General features: G+C 36.6%; 1 protein-coding gene across 1 annotated transcript in view; it reads right to left on the reverse strand.

The window, feature by feature from the left end:
* TBCD (tubulin folding cofactor D) overlaps window positions 1-12,842 on the reverse strand; it is a 448,209-nt gene that overhangs the window by 357,835 nt on the left and 77,532 nt on the right. Inside the window, 2 exon segments of the mRNA XM_044001676.1 lie at window positions 2,018-2,150; window positions 5,678-5,723. Coding sequence (XP_043857611.1) covers window positions 2,018-2,150; window positions 5,678-5,723 — 179 coding nt within the window.

Below are 12,842 nucleotides of genomic sequence, written 5' to 3' on the forward strand. Positions count from 1 at the left end.
TGATTTTATGGTCCTTGATGACAAAAGTCTATTATAAAATCTTTGCAGATTATTATTTTTTCTTCTGTTTGCTGTCCTTTCACTTTTTCTATAAAATTCCTAAGAATAACTGTACAAATTTGGGTCTCTTGCCAAACTTTAAACTAGTATTAATTTCTACAGCTACTGTTTTGTAAGTCAATATTACTTCCCTAGAACATCCTTTTCAGTTGCCAACATTGTTCTTTTTCTCATTGTTATTCTTCCTTCTAGCTTTGATTTTGATCTTTACTCTAACAAACTTATGGCCTAAACACAGACAGGCAAGTGGTTCAGGAATGACTTCCATATCAGTAATGAGTTATTTCCTAGCGGTTAAAATATAATCAATTTAATTTTTTCTGATATTATCAGGGCTCTTCCTTTTATTTTTCCTGAAACATTCATTCCTAGAAACTGCTTTCAAGAGCTAGGTGCTTCATCTTTCATGAACATGAATGTAATGGGCCAAAAGGAAAACTCACTTCTACCTCTAGACCATATCTTTACCATCATTCAGCATCTTCTCTGAAGTATACAGTATCTATGTCATTATATCCAGATCTTCATTACAGTCCTTAATAAAATTCCAGCCTACTTGCCCTCAAGCTTTCTCAAAGAATTGAGAACCTGGCTCACGGCTTCTTCTCCATCCTAAACCCTTGCCCTCATATCAGGTATTCATTTCTATGTTCATGCAAATATTCCCTCTCATATACAGTCTCCCACTTCATTATTTTCATGCCCTCTGATCTTTATCTTCATGATAACTTACCCAACCCATAGGGTCTGTAAGGTCCCTGCTTCCATGGAAGCTTCCATGACCATGAACTCTGAAATTTCTTTTTTATAATTGTGCTTGCATATCCACCTCTGCCTCACTCCTCAAAAACCTATATTCTTCATCTTCATTGTAACCACAAGTTTCTCTACCTATTCCTGTTCTCTCAGTCCATCTCTGTCATCATCTCAGTCCTGCTCTGGCCTTGACCCTATGGGCAGTTCAATCATACTAAATAGTTCCTAAATCCTGCTGATTCAAACTTCATAATATCCCTTATCTGTCCTATGTTCCCCCTTCACAAAGCCATCACCCTGCTTCAAGCCTTCTTAAGTTCTTACCTGGATTGCTGCCTTAGCTTTTCATTGTTCTCCCTACTTCCATCCTCTTCGTGAAGACCAAAATATGACAATCTCACCCCCTTTCTCAAAAATGTTTAGGGGTGGGGCAGCTAGGTGGCACAGTGGATAGAGCACCAGCCCTGGATTCAGGAGGACCTGAGTTCAAATCTGGCCTCAGACACTTAACACTTACTAGCTGTGTGACCCTGGGCAAGTCACTTAACCCCAATTGCCTCACCAAAAAAAAATATATACTTAGGCACTCCCTACTGTCTCTAGGATACTCTATAGCCTGCCATTTAAATCAATCAATAGTCTGTTATTCACATTTCCAGATTTACTTCACAGTACTTCCTTTCATACACTCTAAATTCTAGCCAAAATGATATACTAATTGTTCACCAGACACAACATGCTATCTCCAGTCCCCATTCCAAAACACAAGTTGTCTTCCATAACTGAAAGGCACTCCTTTACCTATGTTTCTCAGAATCCATAGCTTCCTTCTGGACTGAAATTAAGAGCAACTTTCTATTCAGTCTACCCTAATTCCAATGTTTGTTAGTGTTCTTCTCACCTCTGAATTACTTAGTATTTACTTACTTTGTATTCCCATAAAAACATGAGTTCCTTAAAGACAGGACTATTTCTGGTTTTTATATCCCAAATGTCCAACAAAGTGATTTTCAGAGAGTAGACATTATTTATTAAAAATGTTTATGGGACCAAATTAATCTTTATATGAAAAATAAACAGATTGGTAAATCTTTGAATTATATTTTATTATTCAAGACATTCTACCATTGTTTTACATGATATACTTGCCTTTTGGTGGTCAAACAAATTAAACTGAGAAAATAAGAAGGTCACAACTAACCTCCACTTTGCCAACTTTGGCTTGAGAAAGGTCAGTCCAAGTCGTTGAACAAGTTTCACACCAAGTTTCCGGAGAAGAGTATGGTTACTCTCTGAGAGCTTGCAGTTATCAAGGCACTCAAGCACAGTGGAAGCTGCAAAACAGAGCACATAGCAGTAAACATTTGGCAGAAATCACTGGTTATGTGAATTTCCAATATTTAGTTAGAATGTAATAAATATATATACAGTCTTCAAAGGTGTTTGGGTTTTTTTGCAACTCCCTATGTATTTCAGTTCAAGTGAATTGCTGAACTGAATTCCAGTGAAACATGGCCCAAACAACCTTATTTTTTATTATTACCTACATGCACTAGATACTATACCTATTCTCCCCACAATAGCTCTGGTCACTCTGGCTGGAATCCTTTCCCCTTCCTTCTCTATATTTGTCCAAATCCTATAGATTCTTCAAGACCCAAGCCTCACATCCTCCATAAAGCTTTCTCTGATAATCTAATACCAATTTTTCACCTTCCTGACTGTCTAGAGCAAATGTGGTCTGTATTATGGCATTTAATTATTGTTCATTTAATACTTTACAGAACATTATGGAGAGGAAGTATGGCATAACTATAAGAGAACTATCTTCAGAGTCTGGATGACAGAAGTTCACACTCCATATGACAGAAACTATGTAGCTACATATTACTTAACTTTTCTGTGTCCCATGCTACTTTTAGGCCATGGTTTCCTGACCCCCTACTCTACACTGATAAAATAACAGGTCCAGAAAAAAAAATGTACATTGTCTTTGTATTGTTCTATAATCTTTTCCAAAAAACCAAAGTCTGCACTGAGAGCAATGTCCATTTTGCCATTGGAATGTAAGGTCCCTAAGAACAGATGTACTTCATTTTTTACTTTGTATTCCCAGTACCTTTCACACTGTATATGCTTGACAAATATTTCTTGAACAGAAATGAAAGTAGTAATACTCTATACTTGTAAAACCACAGTGGTAACAATGTATGTGCACCTACTTGGGTAGGCTAGGGGGAGACACAAAGTTGAAATAAGTTATGTTTCCTCCCCTAATAGAGCAAATAGTCTAATAGGAAAGTTATAACATATACAGAGATAACTCTGATACCAAATGATAATATACGGTAAATATATTTGACAGGAAAGTGAATAATTGGCGTTAGATTATCAGGGAAAGTTTTATGGAGGATGTGAAACTTTGGTTTTGAAATTTAAGTCCTATATTTCACACACACTATGTGACCATGAGTGTCCCCAAGAAATTAACATTATATAATTGCCAATCTGCATTAAAGGAAAGATATTGTATACTAGAAGTTCCTCACATGGATGAAATCACAGCTCAACTCACCCCATTCCCCTCACCCCCCCCAAAAAAAACAGAAAGAGAGAGAAAGAGAGACAGACAGACAGATAGACAGACAGCTGGAGAGACAGGGACAGAGAGAGAGACAGAGATTAACTGATTGACCCGGTATGGGGGAAGGGATACAAAGGTTCAAAGCTATAAAGTTGCAAAGTCTGACAATTTCAAAATATGAAGATGTTTACATACAACAGATCACTTCAATTCAAATCAAACATTTATTAATCACCTAGAAATATAAGACAATGTAAATCCTAATATCTAATAAGAGACCTAGGTATTTTGAAATAGTTTTATTTGTACAATTTTGCTCTTTACAATTTAATTTATAGTAACTTCTAAAGATTTTGCAGTGACCCTGTATCCTTCAATGACTAACAGAAACATGCCAAAGAATTGGAAATCGAGGGAATGCCCATCAATTAGGGAATGGCTGAATAAGTTACAATATATGAATATAATGAAATACTATTGTGCTGTAAGAAATGATGAGCAGGCAGGTTTCAGAAAATCCTGGAAAGACTTAAGTGGACTGATGCTGAGTGAAGTGAGCAGAACTAGGAGAACATTGTACACAGTAACAGCGACATTGTATGATGATCGGCTGTGATAAACTTGGCTCTTCTCAACAATATAATGATCCAAAACAATTCCAAAGAACTCATGATGGAAAATGTTCTCCACATCCAGAAAAAAGTGCTGTGGTTTCTGAATGCAGATTGAACCATACTGTTTCTACTTTGGGACTGGGTTTTTCCCTTTTGTTCTGATTCTTCTATCATAACGTGACTAATACAGAAATATGTTTAATGTGTTATACATATATAACCTATATCAGATTGCTTTCTGTCTTGGGGAGGGGGGAGGGAGAAAAATTTGGAACTAAAAAACTTAAGAAAATAAATATTGAAAACTATCTTTATATATAACTGGAAAATAATAAAATACTTTTATGATTTAAAAAAAGAAAAGAAAAATAACTAACAAACAGAACACAGTCAGATATCTTATACTATTAATAAATCAGCATTTTCTTCTTATAGAACAGGTATAAAAAGAAGAAAAATAGACTTTTCAGACTATCTTATGCATATAAAAGGCTAAGTATGGATTTATTAGTCTGGCTGTGCAAAGTGAAAACAGTATTTCAGAGAATCAATTGGGCCCTAAGGAATCTCACTTCATATTTCCCTTGAATATGTATGGCCAAACTTTATCAAAGTGAATAAAAATCTAAAGATTTTATTTATGAAATTTATTTATTTTATTTATTATGAAAACTCTTCATGCTCCAAATCAACAAACATTTATTAAGCACTAATATATCCCAGGCACTATGCTAACTAACTACTGGGAATACAAACACAAACTGAAAGAAAGACAATTCCTGCTATTGAGGAGCTTACATTCTAGTGAGGGAGAATAATATAAAAAAAAAAAAAAGCTGAAAAGTGTGGTGAGGAAGAAGGAGATGAAAATACCTAGATGGGGAACAGTATAAAGCAGTTCTGGGAGAATCAGGAGTACAGCCTGAAAAAGAATGAAGACATGGCTGGCCTGGGCGTCTTCCATAAAATGAGGTTTTGACAAGAACCAGCCAATCAGAAAGAGAAGCCTAAGAAGTAGAGGGTACTTCCACTGTGTGAGTCCCAGGATAGAGTTAAACTTGGAAGATGAAGAAGTCCAGAGAGTGAGAAGTCCATTTAGGAAATGAATGAAAACTAAAGGGATGGGCCTTTGACAACTCTCCATGCTACATTAAGAAACAAGACAATCATCCAACTCCTGACAGAGAGTAATGAGATCAAAGTGCCCAATACAATACATATCTTTTGGTCATGGTCAATGAAGGAATTTGTTTTGTTTGACTATGCATATTAGTTACAAGAGTTTTGTTTTTCTTTTCTTTCCTTTTTTTAATAGTGGGGGCTAAGGAAAGATATAAGAAATATTGATTTTTTTGTTCATGAAAAAAAAATTAATCAATTTTTTTTAAATCAAAGCAAATTGAGTATGAACAAAGATCAAAGTTATTATGCTATTAGCTAGTGGGCTTATAAAATTACCAACAGAATTGGAAGAAAAAAGTTATGGTGGTAATATGAAAGATAAAATTTCAAAACCTTTTCAATTTAAAACATCTATACATTCTTAAAAAGAGAGGGGCATAGTCAAAATTAACTTAAACCATTCATTTTCATGATACTGTAAATAGTAATCCCATCCAACCTTCTATTTACAAAAACATCCAACTATGAAAATGATACTTACCGTAGGGTAAACAGCTTTCCCTTGTTCCATGCTTAAATACCTGTGCCTACCAGGGGAAAACAAAAATGCTTTTGAAATTATTGAAAATACATTTTTATACTTTAAATAATGGTAAGATTTGTTTTTACCCACTGCAAAATTCTGACCCTAAAATTTCTCAAGAAAATAAATACTAGGAAATGATCCTCCATGTTGCAGAGCAAAGCAAAAAAAACAAATGATTTGAAAGGAAATCCTCCAAAAGCTCATTTTCTATAGGAAAGCAAAGATTTATATAGCCAATTAACCTAAATAAATCCATGGTCTAATTGAGTACCATGTAAATTAGCCAATAAATTCTTTAAATGAACATCTTCCCATTTTGTGCATTTTTTTCTTTGGGGGGATTATTTCTCAATGTGTTCTAACTGATGTGAATACCATTATCACAACAGTGACACAAAAGAATCTAAAAGAGAAAGTGGGGAAGCTGAAAACTCTATTGACCCACTGCCAATCACCTTTCCTTCCCTTTCTAGTAAAAATAACATTTGGATATGTGTAAATACATAAGATAAAAAATACAAGCAAAACTGCCTTCACAAAACCATATGGTGACTTTTTTTAAAACTAGGTCATAAGAATGATGGATTTGGAGCTTTAAGGAAATTTATGGGCTATCTACGCCAACCCTCATTTTGCAGATAAGGAAACTGAAACTCAGAGAAATGAAGAAAAATGATTTGTCTAAAGGCAAATAAGAACAAGGTCCCAAATGGCTTCCCCTACCATTTAAAACACAATTGATAAAAAGAGGAAAGGAACAATCACTTCATAATTATCAAAGATTAATATTTAACAGCCCATCACAAAGCTTTCAGAGGTCATTATATAAATATGCTAATTAGGCAACAATTAAAATTTAAAAAGGTAAGATAGACAAATAGGAAAATAGGATTATGCCAAAAGGCATAACAATGAAAAAATTGCAACGTATACCGAAGTACATGGTAGCCAATTCTTTAAATGAAAAAATTTTGCAAAAAGACAATAATAAAACATAATAATGACTTTAATATTCTCTTTTGAGAGCTAGATGAAACCAACAGAAAGATAAATAAGAAAGAAAACATATAGCAAGTCATAATACAGGAAATGAGCAAAAACATAGATGGAAAATAATGGTGGATAAGGCACTGGCCAGTGGATAAGGCACCGGCCCTGGATTCAGGAGTACCCGAGTTCAAATCCGGCCTCAGACACTTGACACTTACTAGCTGTGTGACCCTGGGCAAGTCAAGTGACCCCCCCCCCCCGCCATGGCCCTGTGAAATAAATAAATAAATATATATATATATATATATATATATATATATTAAAAAAATTAAATAAATGGGGGGATGATATACTAAATAACTGGTGGATCAAAAAACAAATCATAGAAACAAACAAAAAAAAAGAATAACAATGAAATAACACCAAAATTTATGGGCCACTGTTAAAATAGTCCTCAAAGATTTTTGTCTCTGAAAACTTATATGATCAAAGTAGAAACAGTGATGATCAATTAAAAGATTAGACAATAAATTTGCAATCCTAAAATATTTATAAAGAAAGTTTGAAAATCAGAGAAATAATATGATATGAAAATTATGTAGGGAACTGATATACAAAAGGCCACCACACATTGGCAAGACTACCACAAGACCTCAGCCAGAGAACTAAGGAACCAAGAGAACTGAAAGATCAACCTGTGCGGCAGTACACCAGGCCAGAGGTAAAGGGGAATGGCATCCAGCTAGGGGCAATTGTTTCCTCAGATGTCACTTGGAGCAGAGACTGAAGCTGAGAAAACATGGAAGAAGACTAGGATAGTTTTGAGGTCCAGCCCAAAGGGAAATTGACATCAAAAGGGAAGGAAACATAGTAAGCAATAAGAGACTGCTTGGGAAGTGTGGGAGGGGGACTAAAATGAGCAGAGAAATCAGAAAGAAGAAAATTCAGTTAAAAAACTTGAGCATAAGCAAGTAAAACAAAAGAGAATATATTAATAACAGAAGGAAATACCCTCCATATAAGCAAAACAACTCCAGAGATCCATGACTAATTACTGCAAGACAATGGAAAATGAATCAATAGCTGATGAGGCAGAAGATCCTGTGGGTTCCAAAAAAATCATGGGACCACAGTATGATATTCCCAAATTGTTTAAAGAAGAAATAAGAATTGTGAAAGCAGAATTTATTCAAAAAAAACTGGAAATCACAAGGATGCACATCAGTTGGGAAATGTCTTAACAAATTATGGTATATGTTAATGATGGAATATTAGTCTGCTATAAAAAATGATGATGGGGGCAGCTAGGTGGCACAGTGGATAAAGCACTGGCCTTGGATTCAGGAGTACCTGAGTTGAAATCCGGCCTCAGACACTTGACAATTAATTACTAGCTGTGTGACCCTGGGCAAGTCACTTAATCCTCATTGCCCCCCCCCCCAAATGATGATGGCTCAATGAATTTAGAAAAGCATGGAGAGATCTTCACAGAATAATGAAGAGTGAAATGAGCAGAACCAAGAGAACATTCTGTACAATAACATCAGAATTTTTTTTTTTAGTGAGGCAATTGGGGTTAAGTGACTTGCCCAAGGTCACACAGCTAGTAAGTGTTAAGTGTCTGAGGCTGGATTTGAACTCAGGTACTCCTGACTTCAGGACCAGTGCTCTACCCACTGTGCCACCTAGCTGCCCCTCAGAATTATTTTAAGAAAGCAGAATTTATGGCCTATAAAATAGAAATAAGCAGCAGAATAGAAAAACTTGAATCCACAGATTGGCAAACTCACTACAGAAACGAAAGAAGAACTGATTAGAAATACAAATACACAGAGGTAAAGGACAAACAATGTAGAAGAAGAGAAACAAAAAGGAATAATGTTCAAAGAAAACATTATATCCATGTAAGCTAAACATAATGATTTTGAAGAAAGGAAGTGTAAGACAACATAAGGAACACCTCTCCCAGAAGAATGGAACAAGTTTTAAAAAAAAAAAAAAGAAGGAAAAAAAAAACCTAAACACCAAAATGAAGAAATACAAGAAAACTGAACAGTAAACTGATATACAAAAGGAGACCCATTTTAAAATGACTAGCAAAAATTGGAAAACCATTTATTTACTAGCCTAATCAAGAAAAGAAGGGAAAAAAAAATCAAAATATGAAATAACCAGGATTAATTCATAAAGGACAAAAAAGAATTAAAAGAAACTACTAGGGCAGCTAGGTGGCACAGTGGATATAGCACCGGCCCTGGATTCAGGAGTACCTGAGTTCAAATCCAGCCTCAGACACTTGACACTTACTAGCTGTGTAACCCTGGGCAAGTCACTTAACCCCCATTGCCCCACAAAATCAAACAAACAAACAAAAAAACAAACTACTATACAGAATTAAATGGTATGATGTATAAAAAGTTTGAGAGAGACAGTTTCGGGTAATTAATTATTTTATTAATCATGCCCTTGGAAGAGTTGGTGTTCCTGAGGGTGGCAATCAAATCTGAGTGGTTAACAAGAAATGAGAGAATGAATGTTATAATGAGAGGTGGGCTCCTTCTAATGAGGGTCTGGAGGACTCATTCAGTCTTAATCAAAGAAACTTATCATCCCATCAAGGGTAATCGAGACAAAAGGGAGAACCAAAGTTTTCCCCAGACCTGTCTGAGTAAAAAATGATGGGCCAGAATCTACAAATTCACCTAAACTAAAATTTCTTTACCTTCTGAACAGATAGATCTGAGTTTTCTCTCTCATTATAAGACATGCACTTCAAAGACAGGGGCCAAATTCTGAATGAGGAAGTAGAAAAGGGGGAAAAACTTGGTCCTAACTCAATTAATCGGTTATTAATATGAGAAATAATCATTTCTCTCAATGGCAACAAATCTGAGAATTTTAAGGAAATTTCCGTGTTTCTAAAAAAAGAAAAGAAAAAAAAAATTCCTCAAACTCAAACCTCACTTCTTCAGAACTCTCCTATTACTGAGATGTGTAATAGTATCACAATATTCTGTCATGAAGACAATCATGAAATCATATTTGACTCTTTACTCCCAATCACACCATTTATGCAATCTGTTGCCAAGTCCCACAATTTCTACCTTTGTAACATCTCTCATATACACACGCTTCTCCCATCTGAAATAGCTACCATGGAGCAGGCTTTCATCAATTCACACTTAAACTACTACAGTAGCCTTTTAGTTGGTCTCTCTAACTTTCGTTGGTCTTTCCCCATGCCAATTCATTCTCCATTCAGTTGCCAAAGTGATCTTCCTAAAGAACAGATCTGACCATGGCACCCAGCTACTTAATAAATTCCATTAGCTCCTATTATCTGCTGGACCAAATATAAAATCCTCTTTGACTTTTAAAGCCTTTCACAACCTGGACTCTGTCTACCTTTACGATTTTCCTTTACTTTATTCCCCTTTGACTACTTATTGAGTAGATTTTGGAGGCAGAGCCAAGATGGCGGAGAGGAAACAGCAAGCTGCCTGAGCTCTCCTGTTCCCTCAAAAAGAACATTAAATCAAGCCTCTGGAGAGATTCTGAAACTACAGAACCTGCAAAGAGACAGAGAGACACAGTCTTCCAACCAGAGATAATTTAGAAGACTTCAGGAAAAGGTTGGTCTGACTCGGGCAAAAGGGAGGCGCAGAGCAGGGCAGCAGCCCAGCACCGAGGGGGTCTGGGCAAGTCAACAGGAGCTGCGGGCCACAGCTGAACAACTGAGGCCCCTGGAACCTGGCTCAAAAATCTGGTGGCCCAGCAGGACTGTGGAAAAACCTACCTGTACCAGCTGAGAGGGCAAGTTGCCAGCTGTAGGGCCACGAACAGGACAGGCACGACTAGGCCCACTGATACTAGCGCGCTCAGACAGGAAGTGCCAGGGGAGGGGGGGACACGGAACTGCACACACTTAAAGTCTTCAGTGTAAAAAGCTAGTGAAACAGCACCTATACCCCTGCACAAGAAGCCCAAAACAGGGACCCTGGTGCCTCCAGAGCAGACCTCAACTTAAAAAATATTCCCATATGAAAAAATGCTCTAAATCTCTAATGATTAGAGAGACACAAATTAAAATAACTCTGAGGTACCACCTGATATCAGATTGGCTAAAATTACGAAAAAGGAAAATAATAAATGTTGGAGAAGCTGTGGAAAAATTGGAACACTAATGCATTGTTGGTGGTGCTGTGAACTGATCCAACCATTCTGGAGAGCAATTTGGAATTATGCCCAAAGGGCTATAAAGCTGTGTATACCCTTTGACCCAGCTTTGGCTAACTGATTAATAGAGAATATATGGCTTCTTTGATCTAGTATAAATGGTTATGCTAAAGACCTTTTTTTTTTTTTTAGTATGGCAATTGGGGTTAAGTGACTTGCCCAGGGTCACACAGCTAGTAAGTGTTAAGTGTCTGAGGCCGGATTTGAACCCAGGTACTCCTGACTCCAGGGCCGGTGCTCTATCCACTGTGCCACCTAGCTGCCCAAAACTTGAACAATTTCTACTGTCAGAAACATTTATTGATAGCTAGTTATTTATTTCACAATTCTTTTTTTTTTTTTAGTGAGGCAATTGGGGTTAAGTGACTTGCCCAGGGTCACACAGCTAGTAAGTGTCAAGTGTCTAAGGCCAGATTTGAACTCAGGTACTCCTGACTCCAGGGCCGGTGCTCTATCCACTGTGCCACCTAGCTGCCCTTGCTAAAGACCTTTTTAACAGTTGAAGCATCCTTTTTCTCTTTGCTAAAACTATACCTTTTCTAGTCTAGTGCCCTACCTGATCCTACCCAAAATTGCTTTGTAAGGCTGCTTATGTGACCTATCTAATCATAGTCAAATTCTGGATTAATGTATTTCGGGAGGAGAAACTATATATGTTATCTGTCGGATTGTGAGACACACATGTCCATCACCTACTGATGGTAGAATCACATTCAGGTGGATAAATTCCAATTCAACTGTCTATAACCTGTGCTGACTTACTCATGCAGTGGCTAGCAATGACAACTAGAAAAAAATAGTTTAAGTCACTAGGCAAAGGGAATTTTTTTTTAAAATAGTTCATTGCTTCCCTCGAGGAAATTTTGTTCTACCAAGAGGAGACAACATAAACACAGATAAGTTAATACAGAGTAATTTGAGGAGGGAGAGAATCCTAACAGGGAAAATCAAGGAATGCTTCAAGGAAGGCATGGCATGGCTTAATGCAGAAGAAAAATTACATCTCTGAAAAGTATAAAACATGCCAGGAATAAGATATAGCTTATAGAAAATAATAGAATATAGGAAGGGAAGAGAAGGAAACCAGCATTTATATAGTGCCCTTTATGTTCCATTCACTGTGCTAAGCATTTTACAAATATTATCTCACTTGATCCTCATAACAAACCTGAGAAGTAGGTGCTGTTATTATCCCCATTTTACAATTGAGGAAACTGAAGTGACTTGCCCAGGGTCACATACCTACTAAGTATCTGAGGATCAAGGTGACTAACCCTTAGTTTCTTCAACTGATCATCATATGTCATGACCTCAAAGCCCTTCAAAATCCTAGCTGTCCTCTGCTTTTCAGAAATGTGGTGACTAAACAAAGCATAACACTAACGATATGGTCTGTCCAGGGCAAATACAAGATTATCATCTTCTCCGTCCTGGACACTACACCTCTTTTAATGCTGTCTCAAATTTCATTAGATTATCTTGCTGCAATATACCACTGACATATTAAGTTCTTATCTCACTAAAACATGCAGATGTTTTTCAGATGTGATGCAATCTAGCTACATTTGCCCTATTTTCAATTGTATTAACCATGTGAAACCTTAGGAAAAAAAGTTTTAAACAAGAAGTGACGTGGCAAGAGCTGTGCTTTATTTAAGAAGACAATTTTGGCAGGTATGTAGAGAATGCTTAGAAAGGAGAAAGAAATGGAGACTAATAAATTAGTTGAAGCAAGAGGTAAAAAGGTTTTAAGAGTGGGGGGGGGGGGGGGAAGAGGCTGAAAAGAAGAGAAGAGAGGCAGTGGAAGAGACAAAATTTGACCAGTGTTTAGTCAAGAGATTGGGGAGGGACTTTAAGATTACAAACCTGAGTAACTAGGAAAGAGGTAAATCAA

Source organism: Dromiciops gliroides, chromosome 4, assembly GCF_019393635.1.
Source record: "Dromiciops gliroides isolate mDroGli1 chromosome 4, mDroGli1.pri, whole genome shotgun sequence".
NCBI classification, from domain to species: domain Eukaryota; kingdom Metazoa; phylum Chordata; class Mammalia; order Microbiotheria; family Microbiotheriidae; genus Dromiciops; species Dromiciops gliroides.